Here is a 21,696-nt window from a genome sequence, read left to right as displayed (position 1 = left end):
GTAACATGTAATGCTAAATGTAACATGTAATGTTAAATGTAACATGTAATGTTAAATGTAACATGTAATGCTAAATGTAACATGTAATGCTAAATGTAACATGTAATGTTAAATGTAACATGTAATGTTAAATGTAACATGTAATGCTAAATGTAACATGTAATGTTAAATGTAACATGTAATGCTAAATGTAACATGTAATGTTAAATGTAACATATAATGCTTAATGTAACATGTAATGTTAAATGTAACATGTAATGTTAAATGTAACATGTAATGTTAAATGTAACATGTAATGCTAAATGTAACATGTAATGCTAAATGTAACATGTAATGTTAAATGTAACATGTAATGTTAAATGTAACATGTAATGCTAAATGTAACATGTAATGCTAAATGTAACATGTAATGTTAAATGTAACATGTAATGTTAAATGTAACATGTAATGCTAAATGTAACATGTAATGCTAAATGTAACATGTAATGTTAAATGTAACATGTAATGTTAAATGTAACATGTAATGCTAAATGTAACATGTAATGCTAAATGTAACATGTATTGCTAAATGTAACATGTAATGCTAAATGTAACATGTAATGCTAAATGTAACATGTAATGCTAAATGTAACATGTAATGTTAAATGTAACATGTAATGCTAAATGTAACATGTAATGCTAAATGTAACATGTAATGCTAAATGTAACATGTAATGCTAAATGTAACATGTAATGCTAAATGTAACATGTAATGCTAAATGTAACATGTAATGCTAAATGTAACATGTAATGCTAAATGTAACATGTAATGCTAAATGTAACATGTAATGCTAAATGTAACATGTAATGTTAAATGTAACATGTAATGCTAAATGTAACATGTAATGCTAAATGTAACATGTAATGCTAAATGTAACATGTAATGCTAAATGTAACATGTAATGCTAAATGTAACATGTAATGCTAAATGTAACATGTAATGCTAAATGTAACATGTAATGTTAAATGTAACATGTAATGCTAAATGTAACATGTAATGCTAAATGTAACATGTAATGTTAAATGTAACATGTAATGCTAAATGTAACATGTAATGCTAAATGTAACATGTAATGTTAAATGTAACATGTAATGCTAAATGTAACATGTAATGTTAAATGTAACATGTAATGCTAAATGTAACATGTAATGCTAAATGTAACATGTAATGCTAAATGTAACATGTAATGTTAAATGTAACATGTAATGCTAAATGTAACATGTAATGTTAAATGTAACATGTAATGCTAAATGTAACATGTAATGCTAAATGTAACATGTAATGCTAAATGTAACATGTAATGCTTAATGTAACATGTAATGTTAAATGTAACATGTAATGTTAAATGTAACATGTAATGCTAAATGTAACATGTAATGTTAAATGTAACATGTAATGCTAAATGTAACATGTAATGCTAAATGTAACATGTAATGCTAAATGTAACATGTAATGCTAAATGTAACATGTAATGCTAAATGTAACATGTAATGCTAAATGTAACATGTAATGCTAAATGTAACATGTAATGCTAAATGTAACATGTAATGCTAAATGTAACATGTAATGCTAAATGTAACATGTAATGTTAAATGTAACATGTAATGCTAAATGTAACATGTAATGTTAAATGTAACATGTAATGCTAAATGTAACATGTAATGCTAAATGTAACATGTAATGCTAAATGTAACATGTAATGCTAAATGTAACATGTAATGTTAAATGTAACATGTAATGCTAAATGTAACATGTAATGTTAAATGTAACATGTAATGCTAAATGTAACATGTAATGTTAAATGTAACATGTAATGCTAAATGTAACATGTAATGCTAAATGTAACATGTAATGCTTAATGTAACATGTAATGTTAAATGTAACATGTAATGCTAAATGTAACATGTAATGTTAAATGTAACATGTAATGCTAAATGTAACATGTAATGCTAAATGTAACATGTAATGCTAAATGTAACATGTAATGCTTAATGTAACATGTAATGTTAAATGTAACATGTAATGCTAAATGTAACATGTAATGTTAAATGTAACATGTAATGCTAAATGTAACATGTAATGCTAAATGTAACATGTAATGCTAAATGTAACATGTAATGCTTAATGTAACATGTAATGTTAAATGTAACATGTAATGTTAAATGTAACATGTAATGCTAAATGTAACATGTAATGCTAAATGTAACATGTAATGCTAAATGTAACATGTAATGCTAAATGTAACATGTAATGCTAAATGTAACATGTAATGCTAAATGTAACATGTAATGCTAAATGTAACATGTAATGCTAAACGCAGTATTGTAACTTTAAGTGCCTGGGTCCGGTTGGACCAGAATAACATACTGTACTTTCATATGTCACATTGTTTATGGTTCTTTGGCAACTCAAATCCGCTCTACATATTCTCATAAATCTCATAAATAAAATACAAATTGAAATAGAGATTATGGTGGCTGTTATATTAGGTAGGAAAAAGAAAAGCAATATATTTACAACATAACCATCACTATACCTGTGTGCTAGCAACACTTAACCTATGGTGATCTCTTACTGTGACAAGCATCTGTAGCCAGTGGTAACTCCCATTCTTGAATTAGTACTGTGTTATTTAAAGAGTAAAAAGATAAAAGAAGTGAAGAACAATAACAATATCTATAACTGTAACTCAGAGCTGAAAGTCAGTGGCATTGAGTGAAAATAATAAGGCAAATAGATAAGATTCAATAGCACCTGACTTGCACAAACACCCCCTTTCAAAATGGACGCCAGTTTACAAATGGGGAGGGGGGGTGTACTCAGTGCAGTCGTAAACTGGGCGCCATTCATTAGAGAAACGTTGTGATAATGTTAGTAAAGTGTTCTGCATGATGGAGCGAAGGGCCGGTTGGTGTTATGGCTTGGTCTCCGGTGTGTGTGTGTGTGTGTGTGTGTGTGTGTGTGTGTGTGTGTGTGTGTGTGTGTGTGTGTGTGTGTGTGTGTGTGTGTGTGTGGGGGGGGGTGTGGGTGGGTGATCTGCTCTTTCGGCGATCTCTGGGTATTTTGTTGTTCTGTTTCACAAAGTGTGTGTGTCTGTGTGTCTCTGTCCCACTCCTCCCTCACACACAGTGAAATAGCACCATCCTTTGATCAATAACAAGAAGTCAAGCCACACCGCGGATAGATGGGTGGGGTCACGGGTTGTGGTCGGAGGTTAAGGGTCACAGAGAGGTCAGTGGCGAGGCCTATGTCCTCTTCATGCACACCTGGCAACGGCTAATGTGAGTCCGGAGACTTCCTGCCTTTAGCGTGGTGGGCACGGGTTTCCTGGAACCAGATGTGAGACGACATCAATCAATCAAGACCATGTCAGAGTTATGGTAGCCAGAAAGGGAAAGATAGAGGGAGAGAGAGAGAGAGAAAGAGAGTTGTTCTTGGCTTACCTAAACATCTCCTCGTCCTCGATGGCGGCCAGCCAGAAGCTGTAGGAGTTGGCGTAGTAGTTGCAGGTTCCACGCCCGTGACACTCGATGAAGGGAGCGCTCCGGAACTCTTCTAGACAGGAGCCAGGAGATGCCAGGGCCTGGCCAGAGCCCTCAGCACCTGCACTGGTATGCTACACAGAGAGAAGGACGGAGAGAGAGAGACAGAGAGGAGACAGAGAGAGAGAGAGGGAAGGAAATAGAGAGAGTACTGCTACTGATACAGAAGGTAAGTGCTGATACAGAAGGTAAGTACTGATACAGAAGGTAAGTACTGATACAGAAGGTAATTGCTGATACAGAAGGTAAGTGCTGATACAGAAGGTAAGTGCTGATACAGAAGGTAAGTGCTGATACAGAAGGTAAGTACTGATACAGAAGGTAAGTGCTGATACAGAAGGTAAGTACTGATACAGAAGGTAAGTGCTGATACAGAAGGTAAGTGCTGATACAGAAGGTAAGTTCTGATACAGAAGGTAAGTGCTGATACAGCAGGCATGTTGTTGTAATATTTGTTTTGTCTCTCTCACCATGACGAAGGAGTAGCCAATCCAGAGTGAGTCCCAGCCATTGGGGCATGATGGGATCATGATATTCTGACTGTGTACTGCTATCACCATGGCAGGAGCCTCACACACAGAACACCTGTTGGCATAGGTAGAGGTCAATACACATGCTATCCATGCACATACACTTACATGGATGCACACAACACAAACATACACCTACAAACATACCCACACACATATATCCTAGGTGAGTATGAACTTTCCAATTTGTAAGTCGCTCTGGATAAGAGCGTCAGCTAAATGACTTAAATATAATATAAATATAGGTGAGAGCGGAAACATACACTGAGTGTACAAAACATAAGAAACACCTTCCTAATATTGATTTGCACCCCCTTTGTCCTCAGAACAACCTCAAATCATCAGAGGCAAGGGTTTGAAAGCATTCTACAGGGATGCTGGCCCATGTTGACTCCAATGCTTCCCACAGTTGCATTAATCATGTTGTTTGGGTGGTGGACCATTGTTGATACACACGGGAATCTGTTGAGTGTGAAAATCCCAGCAGAGTTGCAGTTCTTGACATAAACCGGTGCGCCTGGCACCTACTACCATACCCCATTCAAAGGCACTTACATCTTTTGTCTTGCCCATTCACCCTCTGAATGGCACACATACACAATCCATGTCTCAATTGTCTCAAGGCTTAAAAGTTCTTCTTTAACCCATCTCCTCCCTTTCACCTACACTGATTGAAGTGGACCCCCCCACACACACACACACACACACAGCTACCTGCTGATGAAGGGCCTGATGCCCTGGCCGGTGATAGGGTCCATGTTCATTGGCATGGGCTCAGGGGAGGTAAGCCAATAGGAGTAGTCGTTACGGGAGGCAAAGTAACAGACGTTGTTGATGTTACAGAAGAGGAAGGGCATGGGACTGAACTTCCTCAGACAGCTACCAGCCGTACCTACACACAGACAGAGATACACACAAGTAGTTATGTGTGATGCTGATCTGATCTCTCTTTTGACGAACATATCAAGACTGTTACAAGGACAGCTTTTTTCCATCTACGTAACATTGCAAAAATCAGAAACTTTCTGTCCAAAAATTATGCAGAAAAATAATCCATGCTTTTGTCACTTCTAGGTTAGGCTACTGCAATGCTCTACTTTCTGGCTGCCCGGATAAAGCACTAAATAAACTTCAGTTAGTGCTAAACATGGCTGCTAGAATCTTGACTAGAACCAAAAAATGTGATCATATTATTCCAGTGCTAGCCTCTCTACACTGGCTTCCTGTTAAGGCAAGGGCTGATTTCAAGGTTTTACTGCTAACCTACAAAGCATTACATGGGCTTGCTCCTACCTATCTTTCAGATTTGGTCCTGCCATACATACCTACACGTACGCTACGGTCACAAGACGCAGGCCTCCTTACTGTCCCTAGAATTTCTAAGCAAACAGCTGGAGGCAGGGCTTTCTCCTATAGAGCTCCATTTTTATGGAATGGTCTGCCTACCCATGTGAGAGACGCAGACTCGGTCTCGACCTTTAAGTCTTTATTGAAGACTCATCTCTTCAGTAGGTCCTATGATTGAGTGTAGTCTGGGCCAGGAGTGTGAAGGTGAACGGAAAGGCACTGGAGCAAAGAACCATCCTTGCTGTCTCTGCCTGGCTGGTTCCCCTTTCTCCACTGGGATTCTCTGCCTCAAACCTTATTATTGGGGATGAGTCACTGGCTTACTGGTGCTCTTCCATGCCGTCCCTAGGAGGGGTGCGTCACTTGAGTGGGTTGAGTCACTGATGTGATCTTCCTGTCCGGGTTGGCGCCCCCCTTGGGTTTATGCCGTGGAGGAGATCTTCATGGGCTATACTCTGCCTTGTCTCAGGATGGTAAGTTGGTGGTTGAAGGTATCGCTCTAGTGGTGTGGGGGCTGTGCTTTGGCAAAGTGGGTGGGGTTAAATCCTGCCTGTTTGGCCCTGTCCGGGTGTACAGGGCCACAGGGCCATGCTCTCTCTAATTCTCTCTCTCTTTCTCTCTTTCCTTCTTTCTTTCTCTCTTTTTTTCTGTCTTTCTCTCTCTCGGAGGACCTGAGCCCTGGGACCATGCCTCAGGACTACCTGGCCTGATGACTCCTTGCTGTCCCCAGTCCACCTGGTCGTGCTGCTGTTCCAGTTTCAACTGTTCTGCCTGAGGCTATGGAACCCTGACCTGTTCACCAGACGTGCTACCTGTCCCAGACCTGCTGTTTTCAACTCTCTAGAGACAGCAGGAGCGGTAGAGATACTCTGAATGATCGGCTATGAAAAGCCAAATGACATTTACTCCTGAGGTGCTGACCTGTTGCACCCTCGACAACCACTGTGATTATTAGTATTTCACCCTGCTGGTCATTTATGAACATTTGAACATCTTAGCCATGTTCTGTTATAATCTCCACCCGGCACAGCCAGAAGAGGACTGGCCACCCCTCATAGCTTGGTTCCTCTCTAGGTTTCTTTCTAGGTTCTGGCCTTTCTAGGGAGCTTTTCCTAGCCACTGTGCTTCTACACCTGTATTGCTTGCTGTTTGGGGTTTTAGGCTGCGTTTCTGTACAGCACTTTGTGACATCAGCTGATGTAAAAAGGGCTTCATAAATACATTTCATTGATTGATTGATTGAATCACAAGCTAGATACAACATCTATCTCTCTTCCTAGCTCTCTCTCTCTCTTACCCAGGTCCTGTCCGTGGGAACGCTCATTGCCCTGGATGTAGAGTAGGGAGTATCCATCATAGATCAGCGATGTTCCCTCTGGACACTGTGGAACCTCCACCGATTGGCTGTGCCTGGTTACCAGGAAACCATGCTCCATGGAGGAGGGGCCAGGAGGACCTACCTGACCCGGAACACCATCAGGTCCTGGGGGTCCGGGATACCCTCTCGGTCCTATAGGGACAAGGGTCAAAGGTCAAAGATGAAGGTCAGGGTCAAATGGAACATTAGTTCCCAGTCTGAGAATCACACTTCCAGATAACAATAGAACATCAGTCAGTATTCTATTCTACATACAGTGTGGTATCCTTTTCAGTGTGGCTATAAACTGGACAGAGAGGATGTGACTCTCACCTGAGGGACCAAGCAGGCCTGGTTCTCCCTTGGCTCCGGGGAGACCATTAATCCCAGGGTTCCCCTCGTCACCTTTAATACCCTGAATGCCTGTCATACCTGGGAGACAGAGAGTGAGGGAGGAGAGAGATGGAGAGAGAAAGAGAAAAAAAGAGAGGGAGAGCGAGAATGGATGGAGATCATATATTATGGGGTGATCAGAGCTGATGTTTGGTCATAATATATCGGCTCATTGTAGATAGGATGGTTTGAACTCTCACCTTGCTGTCCTTTCAGCCCAGGGAAACCTGAGGGCCCCACAGGCCCCTGAGGGCCCTGACTACCTGGGAAGCCGCTTTCTCCCTTGATGAAGGTGTGGAGGCCAGGAGGACCAGGGGGGCCATCATTACCTGGAACAAGGAAAGGCGATTCAGATAATTACCAAATCTTATTATTATTCATATATGGGTAAAAGTGTCTGCTACATGGCATATATTCAGAATATACATGTCAGCACTCAATGGCCACTATACAGTAGGTGTTTGATGCTATGAAGCTCACAGTGATTTGGTTTACTGGCTATTTGGTTTAATGTTGTGTCTCTCCACTCACCTTTAGTTCCTGTGAATCCTCTGTCTCCCAGCTCTCCTTTCAATCCAAACACACCCAATTCACCCTTTGTCCCTGAAGAAGAGAGGAACTTTTGGATTTATCCACCTGATGAAACCATCTGAACCACATAGACCAACGGTCACATGCACACATTGTAAGAATCAGAGGAGACTGGTGGGGAAGACATAGGAAGATATTGGAAGACATTGTAATGCAGCGTTTCCCAAACTCGGTCCTCGGGACCCCAAGGGGTACATGTTTTGTGTTTTGCCCTAGCACTACACAGCTGATTCAAATGATCAAAGCTTGATCAAAATGTGCACCCTTTGGTGTCCTGAAGACCGACTTTGGGAAACCCTGTTGTAATGGCTAGAATGGAATAAAACATGTGGTTTCCATATGTTTGATGTGTTTGATAAAGTGGCGGCCAACCCTAGGGGCGTTAGGGGCGGTGCCCCACTTCTGATTGGTCCCCCCAAATGTTTATTTATTTATTTGTATATATATACAGTACCAGTCAAAAGTTTGGACACATCTACTCATTCAATGGTTTTTCTTTATTTTTACTATTTTCTACATTGTAGAATAATATTGAAGACATCAAAACTATGAAGTAACACATATAGAATCATGTAGTAACCAAAAAAGTGTTAAAGTAGCCTCCCTTTGCCTTGATGACAGCTTTGCACACTCTTGGAAATCTCTCAACCAGCTTCATGAGGTAATCACCTGGAATACATTTCAATTAACAGATGTCCCTTGTTAAAAGTTAATTTGTGGAATTTCTTTCCCTCTTAATGTGTTTGAGGAAATCAGTTGTGTTGTGACAAGGAAGGGGTGGTATACAGAAGAGCACTATTTGGTAAAAGACCAAGTCCATATTATGGCAAGAACAGCTCAAATAAGCTAAGAGAAACGACAGTCCATCATTACTTTAAGACATGAAAGTCAGTCAGAAAATTTCAAGAACTTTTAAAGTTTCATCAAGTGCAGTCGCAAAAGCCATCAAACACTATGATGAAACTGTCTCTCATGAGGACCGCCACAGGAAAGGAAGACCCAGAGTTAGCTCTGCTGCAGAGGATAAGTTCATTAGAGTTACCGGCCTCAGAAATTGCAGCCCAAATAAATGCTTCACAGAGTTCAAGTAACAGACACAACTCAACATCAACTGTTCAGAGGAGACTGCGAGAATCAGGCCTTCCTGGTCAAATTGCTGCAAAGAAACCACTACTAAAGGACACCAATAATAAGAAGAGACTTGCTTGGGCCAAGAAACACAAGCAATGGACATTAGACCGGTGGAAATTTGTCCTTTGGTCTCATGAGTGCAAATTAGAGATTTTTGGTTCCAACTGTTTAGGTGAACGGATGATCTCTGCACGTGTGGTTCCCACCGTGAAGCATGGAGGAGGAGTTGTGATGGTCTGGGGGTGCTTTGCTGGTGACACTGGCAGTAATTTCTTTAGAATTTAAGGCACACTTAACCAGCATGGCTACCACAGCATTCTGCAGTGATATGCCATCCCATCTGGTTTGCGCTTAGTTAGACTATAATTTGTTTTTCAACAGGACAATGACCCAACACCTCCAGGTTGTGTAAGGCCTATTTGACCAAGAAGGAGAGTGATGGAGTGCTGCATCAGATGACCTGGCCTCCAAAATCACCCGACCTCAACCCAATATAGATGGTTTGGGATGAGTTGGACCACAGAGTGAGAAAATCAGCCAACAAATGCTCAGCATATGTGGGAATTCCTTCAAGACTGCATTTCAGGTGAAGCTGGTTGAGAGAATGTCAAGAGTGTGCAAAGCTGTCATCATGGCAAAGGGTGGCTAACTTGAAGAATCAAAAATTTAAAATATATTTTGTTTTGTTTAACACTTTTTTGGTTACTACATGATTCTATATGCATTATTTCATAGTTTTGATGTCTTCACTATTATTCTACAATGTAGAAAATAGTTTTAAAAAATGAAGAAAAGTCCTTGAATGAGTAGGTGTGTCCAAACTATTGACTGGTAGTGTAAATAAAATAATGTTTTAAATGCTCATAAACGTGCAGGAAATGTGTACGTTTTTCTTTTTCAAAAATATATTATTAAAAACAAGCTGTTCAGCGGCCGCTCCGGGAGCGCATAGGCCGTGCGAACATTTGCTTGGATTGTTTTGCCAGCTATGGGGAACTGCCCCAATGAAATCACAGGATTTCATAACTGAAATTATAACAGCACAACGTAAATGGACTGTCCTGGGGGTACTTAAATGTGGACTCAGTCAGAACTTCTGGGTTTGCTCTAGTCTCCCTCACAATGAGCCTCACACGCGTCAGACGACTTATTTCAGTACGCGAGACTAGAACTGCTCTATCAGGTACAGCTGGGGATAAAGCAAAAAGCTAATTGTAATTAACTTGTATATAAATAATCATAACAGTCATGGGAGCCTGTGACCTGATAAACCGAACATCTACAGTTGAAGTCGGAAGTTTACATACACTTTAGCCAAATACATTTAAACTCAGCTTTTCACAATTCCTGACATTTAATCCTAGTAAAAATTCCCTGTCTTTGGTCAGTTAGGATCACCACTTTTTTTTAAGAATGTGAAATGTCAGAATAATAGTAGGGAGTATGATTTATTTCAGCTATTATTGTTTTCATCACATTCCCAGTGTCACGATCGTTTGTAGAAATGGACCAAGGCGCAGCGAATGTTGAGTTCCACATAATTTATTAGTAGTGAAACTTAACAAAAACAATAAACGAACAACGAACCGTGACTACAGAGGTGCTACATACACTTACTCAAAATACAATATCCCACAAACACAGGTGGGAACAAACACTACTTAAATATGATCCCCAATTAGAGACAACGATTACCAGCTGCCTCTAATTGGGAATCATACAAATCACCAACATAGAAACATGAAAACTAGAACACCCACATGGAAATAATAAACTAGACTAACCCCCCAGTCACACCCTGACCTACTCCACCATAGAAAATAAGGACTCTCTATGGTCAGGACATGACACCCAGTGGGTCAGAACTTTACACACACTCAATTTGTATTTGGTAGCATTGACTTTAAATTGTTTAACTTCGGTCAAATGTTTCGGGTAGCCTTCCACAACAAGTTGGGTGAATTTTGGTCCATTCCTCCTGACAGAGCTAGTGTAACTAAGTCAGGTTTGTAGGCCTCCTTGCTTGCACACGCTTTTTCAGTTCTGCCCACAATTTTTTTATATTCTATAGGATTGAGGTCAGGGCTTTTTTTCTCCAAAAAGTACGATCTTTGTCCCCTTGTGCAGTTGAACACCGTAGTCTGTGGCTTTTTTATGGCGGTTTTGGAGCAGTGGATTCTTCCTTGCTGACCGTCCTTTTAGGTTATGACGATATAGGACTCGTTTTACTGTGGATATAGATACTTTTGTACCCGTTTCCTCCAGCATCTTCACAAGGTCCTTTGCTGTTGTTCTGGGATTGATTTGCACTTTTCACACCAAAGTACGTTCATCTCTAGGAGACATCATACGCGTCTCCTTCCTGAGCGGTATGACGGCTGCGTGGTCCCATGGTGTTAATATACTTGCGTACTATTGTTTGTACAGATGTACGTGGTACCTTCAGGCATTTGGAAATTACTCCCAAGGATGAAGCAGACTTGTGGAGGTCTACAATTATTTTTTCTGAGGTCTTGGCTGATTTCTTTTGATTTTCCCATAATGTCAAGCAAAGAGGCACTGAGTTTGAAGGTAGGCCTTGAAATAAATACACAGGTACACCTCCAATGATGTCAATTAGCCTATCAGAAGCTTCTAAAGCTATGATGTCATTTTCAGGAATTCTCCAAGCTGTTTAAAGGCACAGTTGCCACTGCTGTCCAAAAAAAACATTGCTGCACATCTGAAGTTCGCAAAAGAGCACCTGGATGTTCCACAGCGCTTCTGGCAAAATATTATGAGGACAGATTAAACTAAAGTTGAGTTGTTTGGAAGAAACACACAACACTATGTGGGAAAAAAAGGCACAGCACACCAACATCAAAACCTCATCCCCACTATAAAGTATTGTGGAGGGAGCATCATGGTTTGGGGCTGCTTTGCTGCCTCAGGGCCTGGACAGCTTGCTATTATCGACGGGAAAATGAATTCCCAAGTTTATCAAGACATTTTGCAGGAGAATGTAAGTCTATATGTCTGTCAATTGAAGCTCAACAGAAGTTGGGTGATGCAACAGGACAACGACCCAAAACACAGAAGTAAATCAACAACAGAATGGCTTCAACAGAAGAAAATACGACTTCTGGAGTGTATTTCCTGACCTCAACCTCGAGAGCGGTTCACACCAGACATCCTAAGAATATTGTTGAACTGAAACAGTTTCGTAAAGATGAATGGTCCAAAATTCCTCCTGACCGTTGTGCAGGTCTGATCCGCAACTACAGAAAACATTTGGTTGAGTTTATTGCCACCAAAGGAGGGTCAAACAGTTATTAAATGCAAGGGTTCATATACTTTTTCCACCCTACACTGTGAATGTTTACATGGTGTGTTCAATAAAGACATGAAAACGTATAATTTTTTGTGTGCTATTAGTTTAAGCAGACTGTGTTTGTCTATTGTTGTGACCAGATCAAATTTTATGACCAATTTATGCAGAAATGCAGGTAATTCCAAAGGGTTCACATATTTTTTCTAGCCACTGTATCTTTGCAAAGAAACTACTGGTAGTTCGAAAACTTGGCAACATATTTCTGTCATGCTGCTTTGTTGACAACTCCAAAAACCCCGCCCCCCCAGGTATTCAGCCAATCAGCGGCCAACACTATTATGATAACGTCCCATTTATTCCATTCCAGCCATTACAATGAGCCCATCCTCCTATAACCCCCCCCCCCCCCCCCCCCATCCGCCTCCTCTGGTAAGAAGATGCAAGGACACTTTGTAAACTGTCTAAATGATCTACACCACTCACCTGGGAAACCTTGTCTAAATTAGATGTACCACTCACCTGGGAAACCTTTTCTAAATTAGATGTACCACTCACCTGGGAAACCAGGCACACCCTGCAGTCCCATCTCTCCCTTCAGTCCATCAACACCTGGAAGGCCAGATTGCCCCTGTAACACACACAAACACACACACACACACACACACATACACACACAAGTCAGATGGTGGACACTAGTCACGTGTCATGAGACTGTCATGACATCACAAATGGATCAGTCAGTGAGAAACAGGAAGTGACCTACAGGAAGTCCAGAGTATCCTCGTTCTCCCGTTAAGCCCTGCTCGCCCTGTACTCCTTGTCCACCCTGATCTCCCTTGTCTCCCTTCCCCCCCGCGCTGCCGGGAACACCAGCAGGACCTGGAACACCACTGGTACCTGTAGAGAGGAGGAGAAGAAGAGGAGGATGGAGGGAGGGAGGGAGGGAGATGAGAACAGGGGGATGGAGGGAGAGAGGGATGGAGGGGATGAGAAGAGGAGGATGGAGGAAGAGAGGAATAGGGGGATGAGTTGAGGAGGATAGAGGGAGAGAGGGATGGAGGGGATGAGAAGAGGAGGATGGAGGGGATGAGAAGAGGAGGATGGAGGGGGATGAGTTGAGGAGGATAGAGGGAGAGAGGGATGGAGGGAGAAAGGGATGGAGTTGGATGGAGGGAGAGAGGAATGGTGGGGGTGATGAGAAGAGGATTGAGGGAGAGAGGAATAGAAGGGGATGAGTTGAGGAGGAGAGAGGGAGAGAGGGATGGAGGGAGGGAGATGAAAAGAGGAGGATGGAGGGAGAAAGGGATGGAGTTGGATGAGAAGAGGAGGATGGAGGGAGAGGAATGGAGGGGGATGAGTTGAGGAGGATAGAGGGAGAGAGGGGATGAGAGGAGGAGGATGGAGGGAGAAAGGGATGGAGTTGGATGAGAAGAGGAGGATGGAGGGAGAGAGGAATGGTGGGGGTGATGAGAAGAGGATTGAGGGAGAGAGGTATAGAAGGGGATGAGTTGAGGAGGATAGAGGGAGAGAGGGATGGAGGGGATGAGAAGAGGAGGATGAGGGAGAGAGGGAAGGAGGGAGGGAGATGAGAAGAGGAGGATGGAGGGGATGAGAAGAGGAGGATGGAGGGAGATAGAGAGGGATGGAGGGGGATGAGAAGAGGAGGATGGAAGGAGAAAGGGATGGAGTTGGATGAGAAGAGGTGGATGGAGGGAGAGAGGAATGGTGGGGGTGACGAGAAGAGGATTGAGGGAGAGAGGAATAGAAGGGGATGAGAAGAGGAGGATGGAGAGGCATGAGAAGAGGAGGATGGAGGGAGAGAGAGAGAGAGGGATGGAGGGGGATGAAAAGAGGGGGATGAAAAGAGGAGGATGGAGGGAGGGAGAGAGGGATGGAGGGGATGAGAAGAGGATGATGGAGAGAGAGAGAGGGGGGTAGAGGGGGATGAGAAGAGGAGGATAAAGGAAGGAGAATGAGAACCAGAGGATGATATGTATCAAAATGTACAATCAAGCAGGAGTCAGGTGTGCAGTATACAGTACCTGGTTCTCCAGGCTTTCCTGGCACTCCTTGGTCTCCTTTGGGCCCCTCCATGGCGGGTCCTGGGTGGCCCTGTTCTCCTGGCTGGCCCAGGGAGCCCTGGAAGCCTGCCGTACCCTTCTCTCCCCTGGTCCCTGGGATACCCGGGATACCAGGGGAACCTGGGAAACCTGGACTGCCCTTATCACCTTTAAACCCAGACGACCCCGGCGTTCCTGGGAAGCCTCTGCCAGGAAAACCTATAGGAGGGACACAGAGACAAACACTCCAGGCCATTGATCAAACTCCAGGCCATTGACGTAAAAACGTCACCTGCTAAACTCTTAAGGTCTGCCTCTGCTGTTTGTTAGCTGTTTAGATGCACAGTGCATGAGTTGATTTAGAGACATAGTCAAGAGTTGGGCGAATAGAAATATAACACAGATCATAAAAGCATGTGGTTTACAAGTGGTTTATAGGCTGATGAACATTCCTGACTGTATCCTAAAGGTCAGGAGAGGTCACTCACCTTGGTCTCCTCTGTCTCCTGATGATCCAGGAATGCCGTCCACTCCTGACTCTCCTTTCTCTCCGGTCGGACCTGGGGGACCCTGCAGACCAGGCTCACCTGGTAAACAATAGGTTACCTGAGTGTGTGTCTCGACCTGCTGTGGTGCAGTAGCTACAGTGTGGGAAATTAGTCCAAGCTTCATGACTAGCTGTCATACTGCACTAACAGGAACCAATGGCACCTGGGGCATTGTTACTGTGCTCCAAGTGTTCTTTACCTGGTCGACCTGTTTGACCTGGCTCTCCTGTTGACCCGGGCAGCCCACCGACACCCTTCTCTCCTGGCTGACCCGGCTGACCTGCACAACACAGCACGCACCTTCGGTTAGACTAGAGGTTGTCAAGCAAAAAGTAATGTTCTGGGTTTGTGAGATGATCGAGAATACCTGGTCGATATAGGAAATAATACTTTCAAGTGTTATTCCCTTGGCCAACATGTATTCTAATCGTGTCTTGTCTTTTTTAAACTCCAAATTGAATCAATCAATCAGTCAGGTCAAAGTAGGGGCAGTTGTCACCATGGAGACCGGAACCTCACCTGGGTGACCAATGTAACCAGTGTCTCCCTTGGTTCCTGGTGTTCCTGGCATCCCGGGGACTCCCATTCCTCCCTTCTGACCCTTCTCTCCTGCATTACCAGGGAAACCATTCAGACCCAACTGACCCTGAGAGAGAGAGAAAAAGAGAGGGATGGAGGGAGAGAAATAGAGTGGGAAAATGAGGGGAAAGTGGTAGATACAGTGTATTGATTGAAAAAGAGAGACAGTTAGTGGCGCAATTGCAATGAAAAAAAAGGATACACTGAAGCTAGCTAGCACCATCCATGAAGACACAAACAACAAACCTTGGTTGCGTGAAACTTTCATGGAGCCAGCTCTCAGGGAGACTAAAAGTGGTTTTGAATTACCTTCTCTCCAGGGGGTCCTGGCACTCCGACACCTGGCAAACCGGCTGTTCCCTTGTCTCCTTTCACCCCCTCTGTACCCCGGAACCCTGGGTGACCCGTTGTGCCCACAATGCCTTTAGCACCCTTCAGACCCACAGAACCTATAGAACCATACATGAGAATCCGGTTAGAACCAGTCTAACCATCAGCACCACAGCGGATGTTCGATATAAAGGATGATTCCTCTCAGTGAGTGGATTGTGTGTTGTTTTCTTACCTGGGTATCCCATTTCTCCAATGCTTCCTTTGTTTCCAGGATACCCAGTACTGCCGGGCTCACCAGGAACACCTGTGTCTCCTTTCTCACCTGAGAAACAAGAATCATAACGTTTAAAAGAGGGTGTCATTTAATCATCACATTGACTGTGTCCCAAATACTATCCACTAGCATATTATACATTGTGCAAGACCAGTACATCATTTCATATCAGGTAGTATACAGGTTTGTAACCATTGAGATCCTATTAAATTACTCTAATTCCTTTCTATGTGTGGGGCATTTACAATAAAAAGAGGGGTGTGGCGAAGCCTACATAGGTGACTAACCTGGTTGACCAGGTGTACCGTGCTCTCCATCCTTTCCTGGCATACCAGGTACTCCGGCCTGTCCTGGATAACCCTTCTCTCCGGTGTGTCCAGTGTCACCTAATGGGAAAAAGTGGGATTTAGCGTACCTAAACGATTCCCAGTTCCTGTTTAAACAGACCACCTGACAGACATACAGTGCAGTATAATGTAGGATACTGTGCAGTAGGATGTAGGATACAGTGCAGTATAATGTAGGATACTGTGCAGTAGGATGTAGGATACAGTGCAGTAGGATATAGGATACAGTGCTGTAGGATATAGGATACAGTGCTGTAGGATATAGGATACAGTGCTGTAGGATACAGTGCAGTAGGATGTAGGATACAGTGCAGTAGGATGTAGGATACAGTGCAGTAGGATGGGGGATACAGTTTAGTAGGATATAGGATACAGTGCAGTAGGATATAGGATACAGTGCTGTAGGATACAGTGCAGTAGGATGTAGGATACAGTGCAGTAGGATGTAGGATACAGTGATGTAGGATACAATATAGTAGGATGTAGGATACAGTGTAGTACGATGTAGGATACAGTGCAGTAGTATGTAGGATACAGTGCAGTAGGATGTAGGATACAGTGCAGTAGTATGTAGGATACAGTGCAGTAGGATGTAGGATACAGTGCTGTAGGATACAGTGTAGTATGATGTAGGATACAGCCCAGTTGTATGGGGCATGTTCATTTTGTATACCTGGGTCTCCGCTGTCTCCTTTCTCTCCCTTCATGGGCTCCATGTTCAGCTCACTCATGTTGCCAGGAGGACCCTGCAGACCCGGCTCTCCCCTCTCTCCTTTGGGTCCAGGCTCACCAAACTCCCCCCTAGGTCCAGACACACCCGGGTTGCCTGAGAGAGAGAAGAGATGAGGGGTTTGAGATGCTATAGTATAGTGGTGCAAAACACACTGGTGGGTAGTCTGGAAGTACAGCGGCAGCAGTTCTACTCTACCCACCTCTCTGTCCAGAAGTTCCAGGGCTCCCAGCAGAACCCTGATATCCTGGTGTTCCAGGCGTTCCCATGACTCCCATCTCTCCCTTGAGGCCTGGGGAACACACACACATCAACAAATAAATAGAATAGGAAAATATTGGCGATTATACATTACAAAGGTTGTCACCAAATTCTCATTAAATTCAACGAAAATGAACCCAGACCAGTCCAGTCAATGAGTGTTAATTTAATCTGACCTCCTCCACTGTTCTGAGATCTGTCTCACCTGGGTCTCCGGGGAATCCGTCTCTGCCAGCCGGGCCAGGTCTTCCTGGCAACCCTTTTGATCCAGACAGTCCAGGGAATCCTGAGTCTCCCTTCTCTCCCTGGGGGCCGGGCATGTCCAGACCAGGAGAGCCAGGGAAACCCTTATCTCCTTTCACACCGTCATGACCGAAGGGGCCTGGCTCTCCAGGGGGTCCTATTGGTCCAGGGGCCCCAGGTTCTCCTGCTCCAGGGGGTCCTGGGGGTCCAGTGCCACCATGCTGACCAGGGGGACCAGGGTCACCTTGAATTCCCTGAGCTCCAGGTGGTCCTGTGTGTCCCTCTTGTCCAGGATAACCAGTTGGACCAACGTTGCCTTTATCTCCATGGAAACCTGTCTCTCCGGGAGGGCCCTGAGAACCTTTAGGACCAGGTAGACCACGACCTGGCTCACCCTAGAGAGGGCAGAAGAAGATTGGTTGATTGTTTGATTGATGGAGTTTGAAAAATAGAAAGTGAAGCAAAGACACAGGCATAGGAACACACACCTTTGGACCAGGTGTGCCTGGTTTTCCAGAGAAACCATCCTGTCCAGATCTCCCAGGCTCTCCTGGCAACCCAGGGGCTCCTGGAGCTCCAGAGTACCCTTTAGGCCCGGATAGTCCTGGGAATCCAATGCCGGGTACACCTGAGTCACCTTTCTGTCCGGGGAATCCTGGCATTCCAGGGTCTCCCTGAAGTCCTCTGTCACCTGGGGTCAGGATGGAGAAGATGTTCATGATGCACTATGCAGGACCAAGCAGGACCATAGCCTACCATAAACCAGATCAATACCGATAAGATGACCTTCACCTTGTAGTCCAGGGATGTCAGATCAATACCAATAAGCTGACCCTCACCTTGTAGTCCAGGGATGCCAGATCAATACCAATAAGCTGACCCTCACCTTGTAGTCCAGGGATGTCAGATCAATACCGATAAGCTGACCCTCACCTTGTAGTCCAGGTATGTCAGATCAATACCAATAAGCTGACCCTCACCTTGTAGTCCAGGGATGTCAGATCAATACCAATAAACTGACCCTCACCTTGTAGTCCAGGGATGTCAGATCAATACCAATAAGCTGACCCTCACCTTGTAGTCCAGGGATGTCAGATCAATACCAATAAGCTGACCTTCACCTTGTAGTCCAGGGATGCCAGATCAATACCAATAAGCTGACCCTCACCTTGTAGTCTAGGGATGTCAGATCAATACCAATAAGCTGACCCTCACCTTGTAGTCCAGGGATGTCAGATCAATACCAATAAGCTGACCCTCACCTTGTAGTCCAGGGATGTCAGATCAATACCAATAAGATGACCCTCACCTTGTAGTCCAGGGATGTCAGATCAATACCAATAAGCTGACCCTCACCTTGTAGTCCAGGGATGTCAGATCAATACCAATAAGCTGACCCTCACCTTGTAGTCCAGGTATGTCAGATCAATACCAATAAGCTGACCTTCACCTTGTAGTCCAGGGATGTCAGATCAATACCAATAAGCTGACCCTCACCTTGTAGTCCAGGGATGCCAGATTGTCCTCGAGGTCCGGGGGAGCCCTGGGGTCCAGGTGAGCTCACATCTTTACCTGGTTCACCTTTCACTCCTGAGAAGCAGAGAGAGCATGTGCACATCATCATTTAGGCTCCTTTTACCTAACAAGTGTGTGTTCTTTTGAGTGTGTTTGTAGCTGTAGCCTGTACCCACCTGCTTGTCCAGGGATTCCAGGTCGGCCTTGTTGACCAGATGTACCCTTTTCTCCAGGCTCCCCCGGCCGGCCAAACCCTGGTACCCCAGGAGGACCCCTCTCTCCTGGGGGTCCAGAGAAACCAGGGTCCCCATCGAGACCACGGTCCCCCTTGATGCCCTCTCTGGCCTGCAAGAAGAGATCAGAGATAGAGATGGATGACTGACTGATTTTAGCACTGTCTGAACACATGTTTTAGGAGCCTTCTAGTGCTCGCTAACATGCACACACACACACACACACACACACACACACACACACACACACACACACACACACACACACACACACACACACACACACACACACACACACACACACACACACACACACACACATACATACACACAAACACAAACACAAACACACACGCACTGACACACACATACAGGTTCTCCTTTGGATCCAGGCAGGCCTGCTAGTCCTTCTTTCCCTGGCAGTCCATCTACACCAGGTAGACCTTGTGTGCCAACGAAACCAGGCAGACCTTTGTCCCCCTTCAGCCCTGGAGCCAGGTAGATGTCGCCAGGTTCACCATGGGCTCCTGGAGCACCTACCAGCCCAGGAGTACCTGAATTACCCTGGGGAGAGGAGAAGAAATAGCAGGGTCAATCAACAATCTATTTTATTGGAAGAAAACTACTGGACAAACATACAGTACATAGTAATGACATGTGGATGGCCAGTGATGCAGCATGTCCACCATAATGGTCTTCATGGAGCTACAGTGATGCAGCATGTCCACCATAATGGTCTTTATGGAGCTACAGTGATGCAGCATGTCCACCATAATGGTCTTTATGGAGCTACAGTGATGCAGCATGTTCACCATAATGGTCTTTATGGAGCTACAGTGATGCAGCATGTCCACCATAATGGTCGTTATGGAGCTACAGTGATGCAGCATGTCCACCATAATGGTCTTTATGGAGCTACAGTGATGCAGCATGTCCACCATAATGGTCTTTATGGAGCTACAGTGATGCAGCATGTCCACCATAATGGTCTTTATGGAGCTACAGTGATGCAGCATGTCCACCATAATGGTCTTTATGGAGCTACAGTGATGCAGCATGTCCACCATAATGGTCTTTATGGAGCTACAGTGATGCAGCATGTCCACCATAATGGTCTTTATGGAGCTACAGTGATGCAGCATGTCCACCATAATGGTCTTCATGGAGCTACAGTGATGCAGCATGTCCACCATAATGGTCTTTATGGAGCTACAGTGATGCAGCATGTCCACCATAATGGTCTTTATGGAGCTACAGTGATGCAGCATGTCCACCATAATGGTCTTTATGGAGCTACAGTGATGCAGCATGTCCACCATAATGGTCTTTATGGAGCTACAGTGATGCAGCATGTCCACCATAATGGTCTTTATGGAGCTACAGTGATGCAGCATGTCCACCATAATGGTCTTTATGGAGCTACAGTGATGCAGCATGTCCACCATAATGGTATTTATGGAGCTACAGTGATGCAGCATGTCCACCATAATGGTCTTTATGGAGCTACAGTGATGCAGCATGTCCACCATAATGGTCTTTATGGAGCTACAGTGATGCAGCATGTCCACCATAATGGTCTTTATGGAGCTACAGTGATGCAGCATGTCCACCATAATAGTCTTTATGGAGCTACAGTGATGCAGCATGTCCACCATAATGGTCTTTATGGAGCTACAGTGATGCAGCATGTCCACCATAATGGTCTTTATGGAGCTACAGTGATGCAGCATGTCCACCATAATGGTCTTTATGGAGCTACAGTGATGCAGCATGTTCACCATAATGGTCTTCATGGAGCTACAGTGATGCAGCATGTCCACCATAATGGTCTTTATGGAGCTACAGTGATGCAGCATGTCCACCATAATGGTCTTTATGGAGCTACAGTGATGCAGCATGTCCACCATAATGGTCTTTATGGAGCTACAGTGATGCAGCATGTCCACCATAATGGTCTTTATGGAGCTACAGTGATGCAGCATGTCCACCATAATGGTCTTTATGGAGCTACAGTGATGCAGCATGTCCACCATAATGGTCTTTATGGAGCTACAGTGATGCAGCATGTCCACCATAATAGTCTTTATGGAGCTACAGTGATGCAGCATGTCCACCATAATGGTCTTTATGGAGCTACAGTGATGCAGCATGTCCACCATAATGGTCTTTATGGAGCTACAGTGATGCAGCATGTCCACCATAATGGTCTTTATGGAGCTACAGTGATGCAGCATGTTCACCATAATGGTCTTCATGGAGCTACAGTGATGCAGCATGTCCACCATAATGGTCTTTATGGAGCTACAGTGATGCAGCATGTTCACCATAATGG

The 21,696-nt window shown here is 44.2% G+C and overlaps 1 protein-coding gene across 2 annotated transcripts in view; it reads right to left on the bottom strand.

Annotated features, from left to right (window-relative positions):
* Window positions 1–2,412: 2,412 nt before the first annotated feature.
* LOC139546419 (collagen alpha-1(IV) chain-like) overlaps window positions 2,413–21,696 on the bottom strand; it is a 91,789-nt gene continuing 72,505 nt past the window's right edge. For both annotated transcript variants that reach the window (XM_071354787.1, XM_071354786.1), the window contains 24 exons: window positions 19,737–19,928; window positions 19,308–19,476; window positions 19,114–19,206; window positions 18,105–18,307; window positions 17,579–18,011; window positions 17,315–17,404; window positions 17,056–17,208; window positions 16,323–16,421; window positions 15,994–16,083; window positions 15,738–15,877; window positions 15,369–15,495; window positions 15,049–15,129; window positions 14,790–14,888; window positions 14,284–14,520; window positions 13,005–13,138; window positions 12,797–12,869; window positions 7,741–7,812; window positions 7,410–7,538; window positions 7,150–7,248; window positions 6,757–6,969; window positions 4,827–5,004; window positions 4,053–4,167; window positions 3,484–3,656; window positions 2,413–3,367 (listed from right to left, as the gene is read on the bottom strand). In XM_071354787.1, the coding sequence (XP_071210888.1) occupies window positions 3,286–3,367; window positions 3,484–3,656; window positions 4,053–4,167; window positions 4,827–5,004; window positions 6,757–6,969; window positions 7,150–7,248; window positions 7,410–7,538; window positions 7,741–7,812; window positions 12,797–12,869; window positions 13,005–13,138; window positions 14,284–14,520; window positions 14,790–14,888; window positions 15,049–15,129; window positions 15,369–15,495; window positions 15,738–15,877; window positions 15,994–16,083; window positions 16,323–16,421; window positions 17,056–17,208; window positions 17,315–17,404; window positions 17,579–18,011; window positions 18,105–18,307; window positions 19,114–19,206; window positions 19,308–19,476; window positions 19,737–19,928 (3,474 nt within the window). In that variant the 3' untranslated portion in view covers window positions 2,413–3,285. The remainder of the gene's footprint in view (window positions 3,368–3,483; window positions 3,657–4,052; window positions 4,168–4,826; window positions 5,005–6,756; window positions 6,970–7,149; window positions 7,249–7,409; window positions 7,539–7,740; window positions 7,813–12,796; window positions 12,870–13,004; window positions 13,139–14,283; window positions 14,521–14,789; window positions 14,889–15,048; window positions 15,130–15,368; window positions 15,496–15,737; window positions 15,878–15,993; window positions 16,084–16,322; window positions 16,422–17,055; window positions 17,209–17,314; window positions 17,405–17,578; window positions 18,012–18,104; window positions 18,308–19,113; window positions 19,207–19,307; window positions 19,477–19,736; window positions 19,929–21,696) is intronic.

Source organism: Salvelinus alpinus, chromosome 20, assembly GCF_045679555.1.
Source record: "Salvelinus alpinus chromosome 20, SLU_Salpinus.1, whole genome shotgun sequence".
Classification (NCBI taxonomy): domain Eukaryota; kingdom Metazoa; phylum Chordata; class Actinopteri; order Salmoniformes; family Salmonidae; genus Salvelinus; species Salvelinus alpinus.
Note: the sequence above shows the minus strand (reverse complement) of the source record. Positions and strands in the feature narration are given on the sequence as shown.